The 24,863-nt window shown below is 43.9% G+C and overlaps 1 protein-coding gene across 1 annotated transcript; it reads left to right on the top strand.

The window, feature by feature from the left end:
* Positions 1-222: 222 nt before the first annotated feature.
* Positions 223-15,056, top strand: LOC120434698 (V-set domain-containing T-cell activation inhibitor 1-like). The gene is made up of 5 exons (XM_039602998.1): positions 223-270; positions 8,839-9,189; positions 11,764-12,096; positions 13,223-13,309; positions 15,022-15,056. Exons 1-5 carry the CDS (start codon positions 234-236, stop codon positions 15,054-15,056), a joined length of 843 nt encoding a protein of 280 aa, XP_039458932.1. The 5' UTR covers positions 223-233.
* Positions 15,057-24,863: the final 9,807 nt, after the last annotated feature.

Raw genomic sequence — 24,863 nt, 5'->3', positions numbered from 1 at the left:
CTTGGTAAAATCAGGTTCCTGCAGGCATAAAGCTGATCCACAAACTCTTCAGCCTCACACTTTGTTCAGCAGCCAACACAAACCATCAGCATCACTGAGCATCTGCCTCACACAACACTTCCTGTTACACCAAAACTAAAATGAAACTGTCAGAGTCACAGCTGGAGGAGGAGCAGGAAAAGGAGGAGTGTTTGGGAGCTGCTTTAGTCAGGTTAACAGGACACAGAAGCAGGATGAAGATGTTGCTGCTGTTGCTACTCATCATGAACGGTAAGAAACTCAATGTTTGAACCAATGACTGTTGAACCTGCAGTTAGAGCATCATCAAGAATTCTGCAACAAATGCTGAATTTAACTCATTTTGCATGTCATTTAGTTTCAGAAGTACAGTGAAAATGTTGTATTCAATGGAATCTGGTCAAATGAAATGTACTTGATTGTTCTACATTCATGTTATACCAGCACACTTTCCTTGAAGATGGCATATTTGAGTAAATAACATTTGATTTTATACATTTCAGTTCTATTTTACACATTTTTTAGTAAAACTAAGTTCTTGCTTTGTGTTTGTTGAGGGTGAAAAATCAGTTACACACAGGTAAGTCCATGCAGAGAACACAGCGATTTAATGATGTGAGGGCTGGTCTGAGAAAGGCTCGTACTACCACACTGTGGACTCTGAAAGAGGAGGTTTGTATTCAGGCTGAAGCAGCTCATTGTGAAACAGACGTTTGGTGGGTGTGGCTTTTAGGATGAATGAGGAAACATATTTGCATATTTCATGGTAGGTAGCAGCTTGATAGGCTCCAACTTTAGTCAAGTGTAACAGGTGATCACAGTGAGAGAAACTGCTGCTACGATACAGGTGACGACACACCTGCTTGTTCATAACACTGTTAACTAATGGCTGGATTATCTCCCACATGTTGTTATTAATCTCATATGATTTGGGATTATCAGCTCTAAAACTGAAGCATGCTGTTTGTATTATGCAGTGGAGACCGGTCTGTTAGTGCTACCTGTAGCACAGCGCCCTAACCTACACCCAGATCCACACTTCTGAGTGTTGTCACTTTAAGTCACTTTATTATCAGTCAGTTATCAGGAGTTCCTACATGCATGTGGAGCAGAGGTGGTTCCAGTTATAACTAATCCAGTTTAAAAATGCTCTGCCCTGTGATTGAGGATGATCTTCACATTTTGTTTCTTTTCAAAGGAAAAATAAGATCATTTATTGATAACAATGTGACATTTTAACACTAGTGCAGTGTTCATACATAATATTGGCGATAAAACATGTTTTTCTGTTATGAAATCATTAACAAAATAGGAGATGTGATCTGATGTTTTCTTTCTGCTGTAAGCTGAACAGGATATTTGATTTAGTTAATAGTTTTGGCCAGCTTGAACAGAAACTCACTGAAAGCTGCAGAAACAGGATTAACAGGAATGAACAGGTCAGACTTCCTTGTTTTAGCCCCAGTTTTCCTTCTGGTCTTTGAACATCACTGACTTTGTGTTCAGGCTTTTCAGGCAGTTTTCATCCTTTCTTTTGTTATTTGGATTTTGCATTTGGATTCTCTCCTTGCGAATCTTGGGAAATATGCTTGTTTCTGATCAATTCTGCTGACTTTTAGCCTGATTTCCAGATCTGTTTGTTTTCAGTGTAAACATGTGTCCTTCCTTCCTGAAGGAAGCTTCTTCACTGAGAATATGAGCTCTGCAGATACAAACTGTGCTGCTTACTGGACACACCGGTGATCCAGCATTAGTTCTAGTCAGTCTTTACACTGTGCAGGGTTAAAGGTGAAGGTATCAGGAAGAAGCAAAAGTGTTGCTAACTCCAGGGTGTTTGCTGCACTATTCAAATATGCAGTCAAACAATATGCAAATATGAGTATAGTGGAATCCATTTTTCCACTCACTCCCCAGGTGTTTATACATCACTGCTGCATGTCAGTCATTTAGTCCCTTTTCTCCCAGTTTGTCTCATCTCTGTGATCTCATTTCCTCTTCTCTTTCCCCCATAGGCAAGTTTAGATTGTTGGGGGTGCTCAAGTACCCTTAAATTTAATCATAACACCCCTAAAAATAAATATACAAATAGTAGTTGTAAAAACATTTTTTTATATTATTGTCTGACGTCTTCTCATGCTGTAGACGTACAGGATAGAATGAAAACAGGTTTATGTGCCGTGTTCTTGATGTGATGATGTTACAGCGCACTCACACAGAGGCTCTTTGTGTTTCACCACAGTGTGGCTGTCATTAGTGATTCAGACTTGTGTCGCTGTGACAGAAAGAAGATGAAGAGGTAATTTAATGACACAAAGCAGTGATGCAGGATGCATTGGGGAGAATAAACAGAGAGATTGTAGAGGATGAGGAAGAAACAGGTGAGCAGGTGGTGAAGTTAGAAAAAAATTAATGATCTCAACAAAATCATTTTTATACATTTCATGGAGCTTTGTGAGCTTTCCAGAAACACAGTTACATGTCAGTAGATGTTCTAAACAGAACATATTGATATGAATAATATCATTTAGCAGGATTCATATAAATGATTAAACATGGTTGAACAGGACGCTGCCACAGACTGCAGATCTGTTCTCCTCTCTTGGATTTGGGTCTATGATGCTCTGTGCTGACTCTGCACAACAAAAGGAGGATTCAATCCAGAAACTTTAATATGAAAGCAACTCTATTTCCAGTCGGCTTCCCGTCCAGGTATTTGCAGTGGCAGGATGATTGTCCAGTGTCTGTATTGAATGCTGCTGCTTTAAGTGCTTCATGAGTTGGTGGACTGTCTCTGTGTGGTTTAGAGGCTGAAAGAATGATGTGCACGTTTCTGATCTGCTTTGTCCCAAGTTTTTCTTTAATTTTGGAAAGTCCTTCTCAACATATGTGTATTATACTGAAATCTGTGATTTTTCATTCTGAATCATTCTTAGACACTACGACAGCTCATCCAACTGATCATTGCATCATTGTGCAACATTGTGATTTGTACCAAACTGACATGAAGCTTTAAATGTGAAAATGGTTGACCACATTTGCAAGCAGCATTTTTCCATTAATATTAATTGCACATCACTGAATGTATGACATTACGACCTTATGCAAAAATTCAGTTAACCAAATGTTTTAAAAAAACAACTAACAAACGAAAAACAAGCAGGTCCTTCAGTTTATTTGTCCCTCTGTGATCACTATAATTAACTATGAATAACAGCTCATTAGTCTGTTATGTTCGTGCTTCCATTAAGAACACTCTCATTCCTTCCTCATAATAAAACCCTAAGATATTACTAAGCCGCAGACCCTTCATAGATATTTAGGCTCTATTAAAAGTTGGATGGCTGACAATTTTCTCACAGACTGGTGAAGAGAAAGCAGAAGTCCATGTATCTTCAGATTTGTGTCTGAAGTAATGAAACTCTGGGTCCCCTTCAGGTAACTTGTGGTTCAGGTTTGGATGATGTTTGTGTCAAATCTCTGGTTCTTTCTGACTTCTATCACTATTCTATCAATATTACTAAGCTGAGTTTTACTCTTTCACCACTGAACTGGACATTGGTGCTTTTTCATGCCTTTATTTCATCTTGTCTGGATTATTTTCCTTCTTTGTTCATTTGTGTTAACAGACCCTCGTTAGAATACATGCAGGTTGTTCAGAACACTGCTGCGAGGCTTCTTGTGAAGTCTTCAGTGTACTCTCATGTCACACAGTTGGTGGTTCAGCTGAACTAGCTCACCATTAACTCCACAGTCTGCTTTAGGATTCTGGTTTTTACTTTTCTCTGCAGGGATGATCAGTTTTGTAATTGTATCATCAGATCTGTGGCCATATGTTCTGGACACTCAGTTGAAGAGAGGTGCTGAGCTCTCAAATGGGCAGACTTGGAGCGCCTAAACGTTTGGTGAGGGCGTGCCAGGAATGCGTGGCAGAAGCCCCCATCTGTGAGATATTCAAGTGCCACCTTAAGCAGAGCTTCGACAGCATTCAGAGGCAGACATTCAGTCATTTTAATTATTTTATTCTTTCTTTGTGATATTTTATGCTTAAGTCGTTTTTTGTTGGTTTTTAGTTTGTTTTTTTGTCTGTTTGGGAGCTGACACAGTGTCTATGGAGATGGGCTTTGGGGAGATAACAGGAGGAGAGAAGCTGCAGACAGGCGTGTAAGACCGCAACTCTGCTTCCTGGTCCCAACTCTGGATAGTCACGTTTTGGTGGGTTTAATAAATTTGTCCATATTTCTAGAAATGAGAGCTGCTCCATCCAGAGTGGGGTGGATGCCGTCTCTACTAACAAGACCAGGTTTCCTCCAGAAAGTTTCCCAATTGTCTATGAAGCCCACATCGTTTCTTGGATACCACTCAGACTTCCAGCAATTTACAAACATGCGGTTAAACATTTTCTTTCCTGGTCTGATTCGGGAGGGGACCAGAGAAAACTACAGAGTCCGACATTGTTTTGACAAAGTTACACACCGATTCAATATTGATTTTAGTGACCTACAGTTGATGTAACAGGGTGTCATTTAGGGGTGGAGCTGAACCCAAATACGGTATTCGGAAAGGCACTGTCAGGGTTTCTGGGTGTTCACCCAGTGTTTTCAGTTGTTTCATGTTCAGTTTATTCACCTGTTCACATTTCCTGTTTTCATGTTCACTTCCTTTGTGTTATTAGTTCAATTATGTTCAGCCTTGCTCCCACCTGTCTCCAATCGTCATCACTGTCAACCTGTGTATTTTCATTTATTTTGAATTCTTTTTAATAATCTCTTCTTTTGAAATATAAGAACCTCTCGTGGTTTTAATGGCACTTTGGATTTCCTTAATTTCTGTTCCATTCCCAACCCCAAATAGATGCTAGTGATGGGATTTCCGGCTCTTTTTAGAGAACCGGCTCTTTCGGCTCCGAACCGGCTCTTCAGGTTGTTTTGTTGCTTTAATTAATTTATTATTAACAATAATATAAAATTATGCACAAAAGGAATTACTAATGTAAAAAAAGTGGTTTTATTTATATATGTTTATATATAAATATATGCAGTGGCCCCTAGAGACAAAACACATACAAACTCCAAAACACATTCCTAGCGTTAACTGAACTTCCAAAACAGAGCTACCTAGATCACTTAAATTACACAATTGAAAGCATGTGTGTATTGTTTGTGTATTTATACACAAGCACTCATATATATTCAAATAATTAAGCATCCTGCAGCACTTCTGTTGTCTTTTGTACGTGTTTTGGAGTTTTTACGTTCTTCTGAGTTTTTACGTGTTTTGGAGTTTTTACGTGCTTTGTCTCTCGGGGCCACCGTAAATATACTTTGATTTATTCACTCCACATAAAATGTAATAAATAAATTATATAATACAAAAACCAACTAGTCACAGTTCAACTTTTAACTATTTCAATTTTCTGCTTTTTCCTTTTAAACAAATTTAAACTGAAACAACACAAAACACTGCAAACCACAACACAATTAAATATAAATTAAAATGTGAAAAAGAAGATGCACATTCTCTGTCATATGGGCCTGCATGAATAAACTTTCTGAATCTTTTATCATCCGCAACTGAAAATAGTTGTGGATGATTACTATACCTTTCTAATGTGACGCTGTTGTCCCTGGCTCTCTTTCTCTCCCTCTTCCTCCCGCTCTGTTCCTGTGCTACTGAGTGTAACTACTGCCCCTCCCCCCTCTGCCCAGCGCAAAGCACAAGGCTCGCATGCGGAGTGAAGCGGAAAAAAAGTGCGAGAGAGAGGGTGAGAGAAGGAAAAAAAAAAACACGGCTCGCGATAAGGAGCCAGCTCGCGTCGTTCACGTCAAAGATCCGGCTCTAAGAGCCATTTCGTTCGCGACCGACACATCACTAATAGATGCTGACACAGTAACTTGGAAGAGGGAAAGAAGTTGGCAAGGACTACGAAAAGTAAACCTAATGCCTAACAATGAAAAATGTAAAATAAGAACAACTATAAAGATAAAAGATGAAGTAACACAAGTTTTCTTTAGTTTTTTTGTTTATTCCAGATGATCATCCAGATGTCTGTGACATGTGATGTCAAACACCACAATGGATGGCCTCTGTCATCACATTCAGGCAATGGCAATTCAGCCATTTGATTTATGTTGCAGCAGCTCATGAGTGAATAAATGGTACAATGAAAGTATTTTTAGAAGTATATATTTCCAAACACTTACATTTACTTAAATTTACTTGAGTAGGGTTAGGGGTTGCCACCTCAGCATGCAGTCAAGTTCTATACTCTTGCTAATGACCTACTAATTTTATTCAGATGTGTTGCATCAGGGACACGTGGAAAAGTTGCATGACACCGGCCCTCGAGGACTGGAGTTTGAGACCCCTGTCATACAGAATATGACAGGTGTGGTTGAACTGCATGAAGACTCTGAAGTTTCTCTTCTCTTCTGGCAGGACAGGAATGTCGCCTTGTCCTGTGAGCCACCGTAAGGATGTACTTAGAGTAGAACTGGAGTGTCACCGGCCTCAGGCTCTTCACCTTTTCAAAGACAAAGCAGTCATTTAGATAAAATATTAGATATTGTTTACCTGTAAATGCACAAAGAGAATTTAGAAATGTAACTATTGTCAAGAGTGAACAAGCACTGATAGTGTAATCTACAGCTGTGGCCAAACGTTTAGAGAATGAGAAGTGTTGTTTGTTTATTTACAAAGTTTGCTGTTTCAGTGATAGTTGTGTATCATATCACATCACTTCAAACAGAGATGATCCAGTAATGCTGCACTAATGAATTAAACTATTCACTTTAGCTAAAGTTAAAAAGTTAGATAAAGAGTTGGGATGCTGTGTAAGACGGGGTGTCCAAGTTCAGAGGCTGCATCCTCCTGAGGCCACATTTGTAGGCCGATTATGTCCCCAGATTTGAAGAATGGGTCAAGTGTACCACTTGTGGCCCACCATATCCCAGAATTCATAGTGCGGCCCAGCCAATTCCAGTTTCCAACAATGGCAGCATACTTTCAGGGGAGAATGGAGCTGTGTAAACTTCAAATATCTAAGCCGGCGAGAACAGCAAACTCCCGGCACATCGTTTTCAAACCCCTGCGGTCCTTTGCTTCATATATCTGCTCGGTTAATCATTACGTTTTTGCAAAAAGTGCTCTGACGTTTTCGGAGACGTCTGTTACCCACACGATAACTAGTTGGGGGTTTGAGGCTGGCTAGAGCTGGCAAGAACACCAGACTCCCAGCACATCATTTTCAAACCCCCTCTTTCGCTACTCAGGTCAAACATGATATATAAGTCACTTTGATAACTTAAAAAATTTATTATTTTGCTTTTTTCAGTGTTTTATTTGTTTGTGAGTAAATCGGTTTGTCTGAGATTAAAATTATAGTTTTAACACAGCTGAATAAACGTCAAACAGAAAACTGATTAAACAGAAGTGTGAGATGGTCCAAAAATTTATGCCAGTGTCCTGTTATATTTTACATAGCAAGGAGTAGATGGCTGAGTTTATTAAACTCCACCAACACACCTGGCAACACAAATCTGAAGGCTAGACTGTCCAATTTCACAGCCGCTCAGGTCCTCAGGAGGATGCAGCCTATGAACAGTCGATCATATATTTTTGTCAAAGCTGAACCCAGGGCAAACTAAATTACAGCTACTTGCTGTGCGGCTATCATTTGTTAACATGACGCTTGGTCTTATACATGTAATACATTTATTACCAACCTGTCTTAATCCAGCTCCAGGTCAGGATGCTGTAGATTCCCGTCAGTAACACTTTCATTGGTAAAACGTAGTTCTATTACTCTGCGCTCGATTACTCTGGAACCAGAATTGGATGTAAGCTCCAAAAAACTGAATTTTGGAACTGAAACTGAATGATGAGAAGTGAAACTGAAGTTATTCGAGAGCTACATTTTAAAGGATAAAATACGGTTTCAAAGCAAATGAATTCATTTTCAAAATATAAAATTAAATTTCACTTTAGTGACGATCATTTTCAAACCAATACATTAAACTTCAAATTAGGCTAATTCAAATTCAGTTTTTAAAATCATTTGTTCAAGTTACAGTTCAGATTCAATCTGAGCAATTCAGATTTGAATTTAACTTATTCAAATTCAGTTTCTGATGGCACAAAGTTCTGCCCTTAGTTACAGTTGAGTTCATATCTGTTTAAGACGAACTATCTGTGTGTTCCAGACGTCTCTGTTTCCTACTGATAGAACCACAAACCTGCCAGAGTGTAGTGAAGTTTGACAGGATTAACGACTATGGCAAAAAAAAGAAGAAGAAAAACTGTTCAATGATACAGATGAAAATTGGTTGTATTGCCAGTTGTGTGTAACATTGTCAGTGGTGACACTTTTATGTGTTGTAACACTGAGATGTTTATTTACTAATAAACTCTTTTCTCTGTGTGTGTGTTTCTGCCTCATTTGATGTTGTTGAATGGTGAGGTTATTTGTTAAAAACAGAGGGACTGTGGTGCAGTTGTTAGCGCTGCTGTCTCATAACAGGAAGCTGTCTGGGCTCAGTATCTGTGTTCATTTTCAAACAAACATAGATATAAATAAGAGATGTTTCCTCCTTTCACCTCAGTGTTGTTCAGTCATCCATCAGTTTTCTTTAACATCTTTGACGTCCTTTCAGTGTTTGTTGGATAGGAAGAATCCATGTTTGAATACATTTCATCAAACATGGCTGAGAGTGACGTTACATATTCTGCAACTTTCTGAAACCACTTTTTTATAAACCCAATGAAAACATCCACTGCATACACATAATAAGTGTTTTTGTTGTGTGTGCTTGTGTCTCCTTCCAGTTTCCCAGCATGCCCTGGCTCCGGTGGTGGAGGTGTATGAGGGGGAAACATCTGTCCTGTTGCCTTGCGAGTACTCAGGTTTTATACCTGAGGACAATCCCACAGTGCTGTGGACTCGCAGTGATCTCAACCCCAAATCTGTCCACCTACGACGAGAGGAAACAGATGATCTGAAAGGACAAAACCAGCGTTACAGAGGGCGCACATCAATGAGGCCTGATGCTCTGGACACTTTAGACTTCAGCCTCACTCTGAGAAACCCCCAAATGACTGATAGCGGCAACTACACCTGCTCCATCGGAAATGAAAGAGAGGAACAGAAACTGACTGACATACAGCTGCATGTCAAAGGTAAGAAACCCAACACCTGTGATTATAAAGGTCAGAGGTCAAACTAAAGAGTAGTAGAACTTTCTTGTACTGAAAAACCTGATAAAATAGCAGTAACATTTTCTAGACATAACCACTCTGGAAACATCAAAACATGAACACCAAAGCAGAAAAAGGAATCTTATTGGTACAATTGTTGGTGTATCTACTAAATTTGGATGATTTGATCCAGAAATTCTTACATATGCAGGAAAACCAGCAGCTCACAGGCCTAATAGGGACAGACAATAACCGCACAGTGCTGTGGACTCACACATGAGCAACAGAACATGTTCTGTTGCTTATGTGTGATTACTAACAGTAGTACTGTGAAGACTTGGCTCACAATCTATCCTGATATTTTAAAACAGAATAGAGATTTGAATGACTTGATACCACAAATGTGTCATTTAGGTCCACAAACTTTACCTCTGATAGAGCGATATCTGGATAGTCCACAGATCAGTGTTGCCATAATATCACCAGCTGATAATTTGCAAGTTACCTACAGCATGAAAAGATGCAAAATTAGTGTTGTGGAATGTGTTTGTAGGGATTTTATTATTTCTACGGTTTAGGAGGTCAGTTACACAGATGTTGAGATCTCAGAGAAGGTCAATTCTACAATAAAAGTGTGACCTCATCTGCTTCTTTAGTTACAGTAAAATACTCTCAGTACTTCATCTATTCCACATTTTGTTTTGTAACATCCTTATTCCAAAATGGATTGAATATATTTTAACCTCAAAATTCTACATACACAATACCCCCATAATGTAAAAGGGAACGTGCTCAAACATTTTCCAGGTGTATTTAAAAGGGGGGAAGCTAAAATCCACAGATATACAGAAGTATTCACAGCTTTTTCCGTGACACTAAGGCTACGTTCACACTGCAGGTCTTAATGCTCAATTGTGATTTTTTTGATCAAATCCGATTTTCTTTGTCTGGTTGTTCACACCACAAATAAAATGTGACAGAAAACTCGCTCTAGTGCGGCCCTCCCGCATGCGCAAAAGAAGACATCTGTCTTCTCCGGCGCTGATAATTGGCGTCTGTCTTGTGTCAGTGACGTAAAAGACGGATTTAATGCGACATGACCGTTCACACAGCAGTCGCTTTCTAAAACATCAAATATGTATCAAATTCAGTACCACATACGAAAGTGAACCAGGTCAGATGTAAAAATATTGGATTTGTGCCGTTCACACTGTCATACCATGATCGGATATGGGTCGCATAAGGTCAAAAAAGTCGGATTTGATGCGCTTTCGCCTGCAGTCTGAATGTAGCCTAAAAAATTATCTAAGTTGAATCTTGTTCCCTCTGATAATCTGTCAGATGTTTCTTGATTGGAGTCCACCTGTGGTAGATTCAGTTGTTTGGACATGATTTGGAAAGGCACACACCTGTCTGTATAAGGCTCCATGGTTGACAGTGCATGTCAGCCTTGAAATCCAAGGAGTTGTCTGCAGACCTCTGAGACAGTATGCATTGTATCAACGCACAGATCTGGGGAACGGTCCCGATGAGCAGTGTCTGTAAATGGAAGAACACCCACCAGGACTCTTCCTGGAGTTGACCGTCCAGCCAATCTTAGTTACTGGGGTAGAAGGGCCTTAGTCAGTGAGATGACCAAAAACCTTATGGTTTCTCTAAGAGAGCTCAGGTGTTGCTCAGTGGAGAGAGGAGAACCTTCCAGAAGGAGAGCTATATCTGCAGCACACCCACAATCAGGTCTTTATGGTACAGCAGCCAGACTGAAGCTGCTCCTCAGTCAAAGGCACATGACAGGCTACCTGCAGCTTACAACAAAAAAAAGCCCCTGAAGGATTCTCAGATCATTAAAAAGAAAGAAAAGTCTCTGGTCTGATGAAATCAATGTTGAACTCTTTGTCCTGAATGCCAAGATTCATGTCTGAAGAAGACCAGGCAACACTGGTCACCTGGTCAATACTCTCCCTACAGTGAAACATGGTGGTGGCAGCATCATGCTGTGGGATATTTCTCATTGGAAAGAACTAGAAGATTTCCTGAATGCACCAATGTTAGAGGCCTTCTTGATAACAAGCTTCTCCAGAGTTCTCTGGACCTTGGACTGGTTGAAGGTTCATCTTCCAACAGCAAAACAATCCTAAACACAGAGCCAAGATAACAAAGGAGTGGTTTGGGAACAATTTGTGGTCTTTGCTCTTGAGTGGTCCAGCCAGAGTCCAGACAAGAACCCAATTTAACATCTCTGGAGAGATCAGACAATGCCTTTGCACTGACACTCCTCATCCAGCCTGATGGTGTTTGAGAATGTCGGCAAAGAAGAAAAAGAAACTGGTTAAAAATAGGTGCCAAGCTCGTAGCATCATACTGAGAAAGACTAGAGGCTGTCAATTCTGCCAAAGTTGCTGCCAAATTTAAATCAGTAGCCTGTCATTGTGGGGTATTATGTGTACAATTCTGGGGTGAAAATGAATATTGGAATAAAAAAAATGTGAAACACATGAAGTGCTGGGAATACTTTCCAGATGTAATTTATATTTTTTTGGTTTACTGTCCTCTCAGACCAACAGGTGGAGGTGAAGGTCACTGAAGGATCAGAGTCTGTCATCCTGCCATGCAAAACAATACCTGACCTGCCTGAGGACACCACAGTGGAGTGGATGAGATTTGACCGAGAAATCACGATGGTCCATGGGTATTCAAATGGAAGTGACCAACTTAAGAACCAAGACGACCTTTACTGTGGTCGAACAAAGATGAACAAAGACCTGCTGAGAACTGGAGACCTCAGTCTGACCCTGAAATACCCCACAGAGAGAGACAGTGGAGGATACATCTGCACTGTCTACAGGGACAAAGACATCCTGAGACAGAAAATAGTGCTGCAGGTCAAAGGTCAGAGATGCAGACACAGGTCAGAGGTAGATTTATGTCAGAGATCAGTATTCATGTTGTTATAGTTTATATTTCTTCACAGAACCATTTCCATCCTGGGCCACAGTTCTCCTGGTTCTCCTGGTTCTCCTGGTTCTTCTTGTGGTTTCTGGAGGTCTTTTATTTCATTTCCGGCAGTATTTCATGTCAGGTGAGTGTCTCCTACTACACTACCCATAATGCCGATGGTTAGCAGGTGTCCTCTGGTGGCTCCTTGACTGTGGCTCACACAAACTTGTTCCAGAAGCTGAAAGAGTTGAGAGTTACAAACAGCTGATACAGAGAGCTGAAGAGAAACTTCCAGGTTTGTTCCAGAAGTCAGAAAACCTCCTTCAGACTCAGTCATTGATCAGTGAAACAGCTCCACAACATGACTTTACTAAACAGTGTGTGTGCTTCACTGCATTGATCTGACACAGAGGCTGCATGTGGACAAGCTGTTCTTCTTCTGTGGTGGTAAACAGCAGGCTGACATGGAAACATGTGCTGACAGTAAATGTTGCAGCAGCTTCAGTAAATGTTCCTCCTTGAGTTGTGCTCAGTCATGTGGTGGAGAGCTTCAGATGTTCAGAGCAGACACATGAGATCTTCATGGTTTCTGTGCTGATGTGTGTGAGACATGGCCGACTGTGGAGGCTCAGTCTGTCCGTTCTTCTGCTCTTCATCCAACATGTCAGCAGCACTTTACAGGACGCTGCAGACTAGTTACCAAAGAACGAGTCAGGAACACATCAGGAACAAACTGAGACACAATCTGACTGAGACTAGAAGACAAGGAGGGGACAGGGAGGTCATGTGACCATCACAGCTGCTAATGATGTCATCATGTTGTGCTTTGTTGTCCTCTCAGTTTATAAGGTGGAGGTGGATTCAGGGGTGGAGTCTGTCCAGCTGCCCTGCAAAAACACAATTTGCCTTCCTAAAGACGCTAAAGTGGAGTGGAAAAATAGATATGGGAAGGTCCACGTGTATGAGAACGGCTCTGACCGACCTGAACAACAGCACCAGGTTTACAGAGACCGAACGAAGATGAAGAGAAACTTACTGGAACCTGGAGACCTCAGTCTGACCCTGAAACACCCCACAGATGGAGACAACTCCACCTACACCTGTACCGCCTACAGCAGGGAGGGAAACATGCTGATGAAGAAAGAAGTGCTGCTCACTGTCAGAGGTCAGTGCTGTAGATACAGGTCAAAGGTCAGACTCATGATGGTGGTTCAGTCTCAGTGGGCTCCATCCAATAATGTTACAGTGTTAGCATGTCTGATGTTTGTGGCTGTTTTGGTTTTTATTTGATTTCCAGCCAAATGTAAAAGCTTCAGCAGATGAACTGTAGGAGCAAAGTTCATGTGTGAGACTTCATCTGAAAGGTAACATCTTCTAGTTTCTGAACATGTGTTTGTTTAGCATGTGGCTAAAACACAGGCTAAGCTAAGTCAGTTCAAATCTCAGTAAAAACCTTCTTTGGTCCTCATCTATAATCAGTCATATCTGAGTCACAATAACTAGAAGATGATTTCTAGCAGAGCTGTGAAAATCTCCACATCCTTTCTCCATGTTATCATCCAAAGCTGTGTGAAGTTTCAGAGCTCTGCAGCTAACAGAGACTTTCAGTTTGCTGCTCTCTTCCTCTGACAGCTCCATTCTTAGGGAGCGTTAGTTCTCTGTTTCACTTTATTCCACTTATTCAGTCTGATGTTCTCTGATCTGTTTCTCTTGTTTAGTGTCTTAAATGCTGCCAGTGCCTCTCTTTGCTTTAACCAACCTTTCTCTTTATTTCTGAGCTTTTTAAGGACTTTAACTGATGCATCAACCTTTGAAAATGGAAAGAAATCAGTCAGATTCATGGCTGCATCAAAGTGTCACATGTAGTTCTCCCACATCAGCTGGATTATATCTATAGCAGCAAACAGCAGCTGATCCACAAATCTTTGTCTGTGTTAATAAAGTTGGATCAGTTCAAATAGTTTGTTGCTCTGCACTTGAAAGCAGCAGTTTTTCTAATGCACCACCTTCATGTTTCCTTCATATTTGAATCCCCCTGTAGATACTTGTTATATTCTCTCTTATAACTTAACTGGTAAGTAACAACGCCTTTTTAGTTGTTAGTAACTTACTTTAATAACCAGTCTAATGAAAGGCACAGACATATCAATGCGCACATACACCACACTTTGTGTTCTTTACGTTATAACAGAAAGTAGTACCACAAAACTATAAACTGATTTTACTAAATACATAACAGTTCCTCCCATCCAGCTTTGATGAACACAATAGGTATCAAACAATCAAGATATTTTCAGGTAAATGCTGTAAACCAATAATTTAACTTGAACTGAAATATGACAACTATTCATTGATTTACAACATGGAGGTAGGTTGTTTCCTCTTAAACATTTGTACTGCTTTCCTACAAAATTAACTTTAAACCTATAAGTTCAGTCTCTGAGGTGCTCTGCAATTTCTCTCAGGGTAACGTCTGCCTGTTTGGTCAGACTCCATAGTGCTCTGTGTGGGAAGTTCAGGTGTTTGAGCATTGGTAGTTTCACGTAAATCCTGAACCTCAGGTGGTGAAGCAAGGGCAAACTCTTCTGAATCTTGAGGTGTAGATGTGCTCTCAGGTTGCTGTGGAACTATGTGACTTTCCATATCTAGAATCTGATCAACATGTCTACGCCAGACTAAGTTGGCTCCAACATTTACAGTGTATGTCAGCGGTCCGGTCCGTGACAGAATCGTGCCAGACTGCCATTTCTGACTTGGGTCTCTGTAGTCCCTGGCGAGAACTTTTTGTCCAACATTGAAGAATCTGGTTTTGTTTCTTGTTGCTTCCACCATGGAAGACTGTTTATCTTGGACATCCTTGCGAATGTCTGGTTTCAGCAAATCTGGACGTGATCTCAGATTCTGTCCCATGAAGAGCATTGCAGGTGTGTGTCCAGTTGTTGCATGAGTGGCGTTCCTGTAAGCCAGTAAGAAATTGTCTATTTTCTGTTGTAGCGGCTTCCCCTCCGTGCGACTGGCTTTCATTGACCGCTTGAAGGACTGGATGAACCGTTCGGCTTGTCCATTTGTTGCAGGATGATGGGGAGCTGAAGTAATATGTCGTATACCGTTACTCCGAAGGAAACACTGGAACTCCTCTCCAGTAAACTGACGACCATTGTCGCTTACGAGCTGTTGTGGCAGACCTGCGCGTGCAAACAGTGACCGAAGGCTATTGATCGTGCTGGCAGCCGTTGCTTGCTTCACGGGGAAGATTTCTGGCCATTTTGAGTGAGCATCAACCACAACCAGGAACATTTGGTCCATAAATGGGCCAGCATAGTCTATATGAATGCGTTGCCATGGAGCGGATGGCCACTCCCACGCGTGTACAGGTGCTGTTTGAGGCTGACGCAGCGTCTGCTGACAATCAGTGCAGGATTTAGCCATATTCTCTATTTCACAGTCAAGGCCTGGCCACCAAACATAGCTTCTAGCAAGAGATGTCATCTTAACCACACCTAAATGTCTATTGTGCAGTGAGTCCAGTACCTTTGTACGTAGTTTGGGTGGCAGGATGACACGAATTCCCCACATAACACATCCTTGGCAAACGGATAGTTGGTCTTTGCGGGTGGAGTACGCAGAGAACTGAGTGTCACTGCAGGACGGCCAACCATTCACAGTAAAATCGTATACTTTGGACAAGATTGTGTCTCGGCTTGTTTCTCTTTTCACCTGAACACTTGTGACAGGTAGGGGTTCCATTTGTGTAACGTGAAAGACAGTAGCTGGATCAGTCATTTCTTCAGTGGGTTGCATGTGTGGAAGACGTTGTGAGTACAAGAAAATAATTATTAGAATGTAATGTGTTAAATTTGTTTAGATCACAGTAATAAGGAAGGATTGGTCTGTGTTCTAGTTTGGCTTAGCTGTAGGCCTGAGTGTGTGTAATTGTTTAGAGGGAAAGGAATTTATTGACACTGAGGGTCTGCTGTCATAAAAGGAGACAGGAAGCTACAGTCGGGGGTTGTTGATGCGGATGCTTGTACCTTTAATAAAAACTCATAATTGCCATAACTTAGAAGTAGGCTTGCAGGAGACTCTCCACCTTATCTGTAAATGTAAGACAACAAGAGGCCAATGGCCCAGTGGATGCAGAGTGGGGGTCTCAGTGTTTGTAATATGTTAACTCTGTTTTCTATGTTGTGTAGAGGAATTTGGTTTAACCTGGGTGAGGAGATTACTTTTATGACCCCCAGGAAGTCACGTATACAGAGACACACACAAACAGTGCTTTGACTGTTATGACGCACCCACACCTACATGCACATTCACTCACACTGACATGCACATTCACTCACGTGCACAGACATATACACAGGTATGCGCACACACAGGCACTCACGTGCTCGTGCACATAGACACAGACACAGAGTTTGCAGCACATTGTGGGGGGTTTTATGATGGGGTCGCTCCTATAAAGCTGCCTGGAACTAACAAAGGGGTGAAGATTGTTTCAGAGGGACACCGGCCTCGTCTTCCCTTCTAGAAGTGCATGCTTAAATGAAGATGAATAAAGATTTTGTAATCATGACTACTGGGTCCGGTGCCATCTCTGAAAGCCTGAGGAATAATAAAGAACCGGGGTAAAACTGATTTTGTAACAACGTGAAAGTCCATCTGCATTTCCATGTAGCTTTGTCCCTTTGAACTCAATGGTGTAGGTGTGTGAACCCAGGAACAAAGCCCATCGCTGCAAGCGTGCCGCAGCCATGGTTGGAATACCTTTGTGAGGGTTAAAGATGGACACCAGCGGTCGGTGGTCTGTGATCAGGGTGAAGTGTCGTTCATATAAATACTGATTAAACTTCTTCACTCCCCACACTAGACTGAGTGCTTCTCTGTCTATCTGCACATAGTTGCGCTCGGCTGCATTTAGGGACCTTGAAGCAAAGGCAACTGGGCGTTCTGATCCATCAGGCATTTTGTGAGATAGGACGGCACCAATACCATATGGTGAGGCATCACAGGCGAGGCGAAGTGGTAGATTGGAGTCAAAGTGTGTCAGAACCTCCTCTGATGTAATGAGCTGCTTAGCGCCATTAAATGCCTCTTCACAGTTTTTTGTCCATTTCCATTTGACATTTTGTTGCAGCAGAGAGTTCAGCGGGTGCAGGACTGTTGAAAGGTTTGGTAGAAACTTGTGGTAATAATTAACTAAGCCCAAGAAAGAGCGTAGCTGACTCACATTTTTAGGTTCTGGTGCCTTCAGGACTGCTTCAACTTTGTCCTTGGTTTTGTGGAGCCCATGTCTGTCAATCTTGTGTCCACAATACTCAATGGCATCCTTAAAGAACTCACATTTGTTTTTGTTTGCTCTCAGTCCATATTTTTCTAGCCTGGCCAGGACTGCTGTTAGGTTAGCCAGATGAGTCTCCTCATCAACACCAGTGACGATTATGTCATCCAGAAAACACTGTGTTCCTGGAATGCTTTGTAGGACCTGATCCATGGCACGTTGCCATACTGCTGGGGCACTGGCGATACCAAATACCAGTCTGTTGTACTGATATAGGCCTTTGTGAGTGTTTATTACCAGATATTTCCTGGATGTCTCTTCTACTTCCATCTGGAGATAAGCCTGGGCAAGGTCAATTTTTGAAAAGTGTTTGCCACCTGCTACTGCTGTGAATATGTCTTCTATCCGTGGAAGTGGGTACTGATCTATGCGGAGAACTGGGTTCACTGAAACCTTAAAATCACCACAGATCCGCACACTGTCACTTGCTTTCTTGCTTACTGATACTATTGGTGTAGCCCAATCTGACCAGTGCACCTTGGTGAGTATTCCTTGCTCTTCCAAGCGTTGGAGCTCTGCTTCGACTTTGGGGCGTAAAGCATAAGGTACAGGGCGTGCCTTGTGGAATCTTGGTTTTGCATTGTCCTCTAGTATGATCTGTGCTTTAATATTTTTCAGGGTGCCGATTCCATCTTTGAACACCTGGGCATGGTTATTAAGTATCTGTTTCAGTCTTTCATCCACAGAATGTGCACTCGGGCCTCGTTCCAGTCTCATTGACTTTATTTCTTTCCAGTTGAGGTGGATGTGTTTCAACCAGTCACGCCCAATTAATGGCACACCTCCATTTTTCAGAACATAAAGTTCCAGGTTGCATTTCTTTTTCTCATATTCCACTTTCACTTTTAGTTTTCCCAGAGGAGTTATTCTTTCACCTGTGTACGTTTTCAATTTCACTGAGGTGTGTTTCAGTTTCAGATTGGGGAATTTGTCTCTGTAATCTTCATATGAAATCAGTGAGAGAGCAGACCCAGTGTCCAGTTCCATCTGTAGCTCAATCCCTTGTATTTTAGGTGTGAGCCATATTGCATCATTATCTTTCTCTTGCATTGTGTACAGCTCCAAGCATGCCAAATCCTCCTCAGAATCATTTGACTCTGTCTCATTTACTTCATGCAGCTTTCTGTCTCTTTTCCGCATTTTGTTTTTCTTTTTATCATATGCTTTGATTTGCACATTTTCTGTATATGCCCCTTTTTGTTACATTGCAGGTATTCTTTCTCTTTAAACCAGCAATTAGCAGCGTCATGTGACTTTTTGCCGCATCTGAACCACATCGGTAATTTATTATTGCGCTGCGGATGTATTTTATTTACAGAACACGGCTCCGTGCATTTTCCCTGAAGCTCTCCGGCATCTTTTGCTGCTGTCTCCATCGATATCGCTATCTCTAATGCACGGTGCAAGGTGAGGTTATCCTCTGTGAGAAGTCGTTTCTGTGTGCTCTTCTTGTTCATGCCGCAGACGAAACGGTCTCTCAGCGCATCTGACAGCCCCTCCCCGAACTGACAGTGTTCCAACAGCCGCCGGAGTTCCGTGATGTACTCCGATGTGGACTCATTCTTTAGTTGATTTCGTTTATGAAACCGGAAACGTTCGGCTATAACCAGTGGCTTCGGTTGGAAATGTTTTTGGAGCACTTCTGTGATCTCCTTGAAACTTGTCAGCTGGTTTGGCCGGTGTGATGAGGCTGCGCAACAAGTTGTATGTTTTCGCTCCCATCACACTCAGTAACACAGCAACTTTCCTCTCATCCTCTACTTTGTTAGCCAGACAATACTGTTCAACTCTCTCTACATATCTTGTCCAATCCTCTGTGCCATTATCAAAAACGTCCATTTTTCCAACGCCTCCTGACATTTTCTCTGTATTTTATAAGCGTCCTTCACTTAAAAGAATTGATGTTACTCACGTCCTCTCTTTAGCGCTTTAGCCAGGCAGGTGAGTTAGCATCCACACGGAGGGTTAGTTGTTTTGGCCCTAACCTTTTTCGTGTCTTTTGGCCACTTTCACAAGGATTTCCCCCTCTCTGTCGTCCAATGCACATCGGGAATCCGTTTTAATCCTCGTCGCCAGTCTATTGTATTCTCTCTTATAACTTAACTGGTAAGTAACAACGCCTTTTTAGTTGTTAGTCACTTACTTTAATAACCAGTCTAATGAAAGGCACAGACATATCAATGCACACATACACCACACTTTGTGTTCTTTACTTTATAACAGAAAGTAGTACCACAAAACTATAAACTGATTTTACTAAATACATAACAATACTGACAGGTAACCATGTCACACAGAGCTCAAGCCTTTGAATCCAGCTGTGATTGTTGATTTTCTATTGAATGGACTTTTTCAAATCCAGCTGTAGGCCTGTGTTTGTGAGCTCATTAACAGCTGTTTATTTAGAGATACGTGGTCCTCACAGGACAGCCACTACAAACATATGATTTTATAGAATATGATGCATTACTGCAGATTCAACACAATAGAAAGGATTTGAAATGAGCTCAGCCTTAAACATGTGCAGCAGTAATATTGATCCATAGAACACTGATGGTGTGGTGGACCACTGGAGGGCTCCACTCACACCCAGTTCTCAGGAAGTGTGGTTGCTATGTTTTGGAGGGAAAAGTGTTCAGTTGTGTTGTGATGAGGAATAAACGAGGAGTGTTAATCGAGAGCTCTCGTGTCGTCTGTGTTTACCTCCACATTGGTGACCCCTGACTCGAACATGCTGCAGTCCGATGGTGGCACCGACTCCGCTCTCTGCCAGCCCTCTGCCTCCGGCTGCAGCTGCGTTTGCTGTGCCGCTCGAGCTGCCGGACTTTTGGCTTCACGATCCCCCGTCGTGGTTCGTGCACGTGGAGGCTCAGTTCGCCCTTCGTGGCATCTCGGCTGACGACACGAAATATCTCCAGGTGGTGGCCTCTCTCGACCCGCTAGCCACCCGTCGTGCGTTGACTCTCCTCCGGGACCCACCCGCCCGAGGTAAGTACGCCGCCCTTAAGGAGCTGCTTCTTCGGCACTATGCCCTCTCCGACGCAGAGCGAGCCGAGAAGCTCCTCTCCCTCTCAGGCCTGGGTGGCGGTACGGCTCTCGAACTGATGGAGCGCATGCTGTCCTTTCTCGGTCCGGACGACGGGGGATTCCTGTTCGCCCACATCTTCCTCCGACAGCTGCCGGCGGCCGTGAGAGCCGGCCTCGCCAACTCTCCGCTTCTGGGCACGAAGGATTATCGCTCCCTGGCTGAGGACGCGGATCGTATTCTCTTGGCTACCCGCGCTTTCCACGATCACGACCTAGTTCCAGCCTCGCCGGCGGCGCCTTCTACTTCCCCGCTGACCTGCCCCGACGTGTCCGCTCCTTCACTGGCGGCAAAGGTCGCGGCACAGCGACACCGCGGACGGGACCTCTGTTTCTACCATCAGCGTTTTGGCCCCAGAGCGCGCCGCTGCTTGCTGCCTTGTGCTTTTCCGACCCTGGGACACGGGCCCCGACAGCGCTCTGTAGCGGCCGCGACCGCTGGCGACAAAGAAAAACTGCTCTTCATAGAAGACTCGCGCTCCGGGAGACGTTTCCTGGTCGACTCCGGCTCCCAGAAGAGCCTCCTTCCCCCGTCCGGCGCCGACAGTTTAGCAGCGGGCTGCGGACCGCAGCTCATTGCGGCTAATGGCTCTCCCATCGCAACGTTCGGGGAAAGGTTCGTGACTGTTTGTTTTCATGGTTGGGATTTCCAATGGACCTTTGTTGTTGCCGCTAGTTCTGTACCTATTTTGGGCGCTGATTTTCTTTGTGCCCACGGACTGCTGGTCGATGTCGCTAACAGACGCTTAATCGACGCCCAGTCTTTTTCTTCAGTGCCCTGTTTCACTCGCGCCATCGAGCCCCTGAATCGGGCTAATTTGGTGACTTCTGGGAATGTTTTTCAGCGTTTGCTCTCTGAGTTCCCTTCACTGACTGTTCCTAATTTCTCAAACACGGCAACGAAGCACGGAGTTGAACATTATATTCCGACGGTCGGTCCCCCGACGCGTCGGACGTGGCGGTGGGCACAGTGTTGGAGCAGCGGGTCTCCGGTGTCTGGCAACCGCTTGCCTTTTTCAGTCGCACGCTTAGGGACAGTGAGCGCAAATACAGCGTTTTTGACAGGGAGTTGCTGGCCCTGCACCTCGCGACCCGGCATTTTCGTTTTTTTCTAGAGGGTCGGAGTTTCACCGCGTACGTCAATCATAAACCCTTGACATTCGCGATGTCCAAGGTCTCTGACCCGTGGAGCGGGCGCCAGCAGCGCCAGCTGGCAGCCATTTCCGAGTTCACAACTGACATTCAGCACGTGGCTGGTAAGTCCAACTGCGTGGCTGACTGTCTATCCCAGCGCTGGTTTCTCCCGTTTATGTTGGCATAGACTTTGGCGCTATGGCCGCTGACCAACGGGCGGACCCGGACGTCCTTGCCCTTCGGTCTGAGCAAACGGGCCTTGTGCTGGAGGACAGACCCGTGTGGAACGGCGGGCGTAGCCTGCTTTGTGACGTTTCCACCGGCCGACCACGCCCTGTAGTTCCACTTTCGTGGCGTCGCCGTTTTTCGACTCCGTACACGCCTCTCTCATCCGGGCGTCCGGGCCTCGGTCAAGCTGGTCAGCTCTAGGTTCGTTTGGCCGGGCCTTCAGAATCGGTGAAAGACTGGGCAGCAGCGTGCATCCCATGCCAACGCGCTAAGATCCATAGGCACACACAGGCGCCCCTCGAATCCTTCCGCGTTCCAGGGAGGATTCAACCAGATCCACATGTACATGTGGATCTGGTTGGTCCCCTGCCGCAGTCACAAGGTTTCACGCACCTTTTGACTGTGGTGGACTGCACAACCCGCTGGCCTGAGGCGGTGCCTCTGGCGTCCACTACAGCAGCAGCAGTGGCCAGGGCATTTTTCTCAACGTGGGTTTTCGCGTTTGGTCCCCTGCCGACATCACCTCAGACAGGGGCCCCAGTTCGCTTCCGAGCTTTGGTCTGCCATGGCTGACGGCCTGGGCGTCAAGGTCCACCGAACCACTGCGTACCACCCTCAGGCCAATGGTATGTGCGAGCGTTTCCACCGGTCGCTTAAGGCGCGTTCCGTGCTTCTCTCACAGATGGCAACTGGGTTGACCGCCTTCCATGGGTTTTACTGGGGTTGCGCTGCTTGCGGTTAAAGAAGACCTCTGGGTTTCCCGGCTGAACTTGTTCTCGGTCAGCCCCTCCGGGTCCCCGGGAATTCTTGCCCGAGCCCACCCCGTGCTTCGCTCCCTCTGTGCTGTCTCTCCGTCCCCGAGAGACTCGTTTTCTCTTCCTGGCCCAGTGCACCATTGTCTGCCCGACACCTTTGTTCCGAGGTCGTTGGACTCTTCGCAGTTTGTTTTCGTCAGGCATGACGCTCATAGGCCTCCGCTGCGTCCACTGTATGACGGCGGCCCCTTTAGGGTTATTCAACCGGGCCAGAAGCATTTCCTTTTGGACTTTGGGGTCGTCAGGAGACTGTTTCTATTGACAGACTTAAGCCGGCACATGTGCTGCAGGATGATCAGTTGGTGCCGGCTCAGGCCCCCCGCCGTGGCCGCCCGCCTTCCACTGGACTGGACAACCCTGCTTCTTCCTCTGGGAGCACCCCCCACCTGGCGGGGCCCGAGCTATCTTCAGCTTCTCCTGGCCGCCCATGCCAGCCTGGTCCTCAGGCTCGTTTCCCCTCAGCCAGCTCTCCACCTCCCCGGTTCAGCCGTTCTGGACGTTTGATTAAAGCGAGGGTTCTGGACTAGGGCATGACCCTACTGGGTGTTCGGGGGGGGGCATGTGTGGTGGACCACTGGAGGGCTCCACTCACACCCAGTTCTCAGGAAGTGTGGTTGCTATGTTTTGGAGGGAAAAGTGTTCAGTTGTGTTGTGATGAGGAATAAACGAGGAGTGTTAATCGAGAGCTCTCGTGTCGTCTGTGTTTACCTCCACAATGGGAACATTTTTCTGCACAATAAGTACTTTGACTTTTCAGACTTTATGTCCAATTTTCCAGTACTGCAGTTTTGTGTGTAGTGAGGTGTTTTCATGGTGTTTTATTGGTGCTTTTACTAAAGGAAGGCTTCTATCAAATTCTTCCAAATGTTGTCAAACTGAGCTGTGTGATGAAGTGAGTGTGACAGAAACACTCAGACTGTGTTTCTCTGCTTCATCAAGTCAAATCTGGTCCTCAGAGACTGAATAAAGTCCTGTCCCACTAACAGCAGCTCCAACAGTCTGTTCACTGCTTTCTTCCTGTCAGTCTTCATCTTTCTGCTGCGTCTCCTCTTCACACTGACCACTTTCTATCTAACAGTGAGCTCCCAGTGAAGCAGCAGCATTCAGCCTGTTAGAGTCAACACAAATGTCTCCATCCAAGCTCATGTTGTGCTTTGTTGTCCTCTCAGTCCCCCAGGTGGAGGTGGATTCAGGGGTGGAGTCTGTCCAGCTGCCCTTCAACACCACACTTCACCTGCCTGAAGACGCTAAAGTGGAGTGGGAGGAGAACAGAAACAACAGGAAGGTCCATGTGTATGAGAACGGCTCTGAGCAGCCTTACAAACAGCACCAGGTTTACAGAGACCGAACGAAGATGAATGAAGACCTGCTGAAAACTGGAGACCTCAGTCTGACCCTGAAACACCCCACAGATGGAGACAACAGGACCTACACCTACACCTGCACCGTCTACAGCAGGGAGGGAAACATCCTGCTGAAGAGAAAGGTGGAGCTGAAAGTCAGAGGTCAGTGCTGTAGATACAGGTCAAAGGTCAGAGGTCATGTAGGAGTTTATTCTCTAAAAGCTTTTAGTTTGAATCTATTTTCAGTTCATTCAAATAAAATAAATTCTTTGATGTTTTGATCTAAAAGCCAAAAATGTCAGGCGGAGCAACTGTGTGTTTAAATGAACAGACTAAGAAGACCATTAAAAATGATCCTAACTTCAAAATAAAAGCCTCTGGCATGATTTGAGTTTGGATCAAATCAATAGTTTTGTTAGTTTAGTCCAAATCAATGTAAATGTATAAATATCAATAGTTTTAAAGCTGCTGAGATCATTCAAACACTTTGATCCAGTCATTTGGATGTTGTCACATGTCAGGGTGGAGCAGCCATAAATATGAGGCTTTTATTGTGAAAATGCTGAGTGTGATGATCCAGAGGAGCCCATGGGGTGTTTGTGGCTGGATGCAAAGGTTTGTAGCTCTCCTTGTAAAGAGAAACAGCTTGAAGCTACAGAGGAGCGTCTGCAGAAGAAGACAGGGGAAAGAGGAAGAAGCTGAGGCCGCTGGAGAAAAGACAGGAAAAGAAAATCAGCTTTATTTGTTCATCAAATAATGATTTCAGATCATTAA

The sequence above is a fragment of the Oreochromis aureus genome, linkage group 3 (genome assembly GCF_013358895.1).
Source record: "Oreochromis aureus strain Israel breed Guangdong linkage group 3, ZZ_aureus, whole genome shotgun sequence".
Lineage (NCBI taxonomy): Eukaryota > Metazoa > Chordata > Actinopteri > Cichliformes > Cichlidae > Oreochromis > Oreochromis aureus.
The sequence above is the reverse complement of the archived record's forward strand: the minus strand, read 5'-3'. Positions and strand labels throughout refer to the sequence as shown.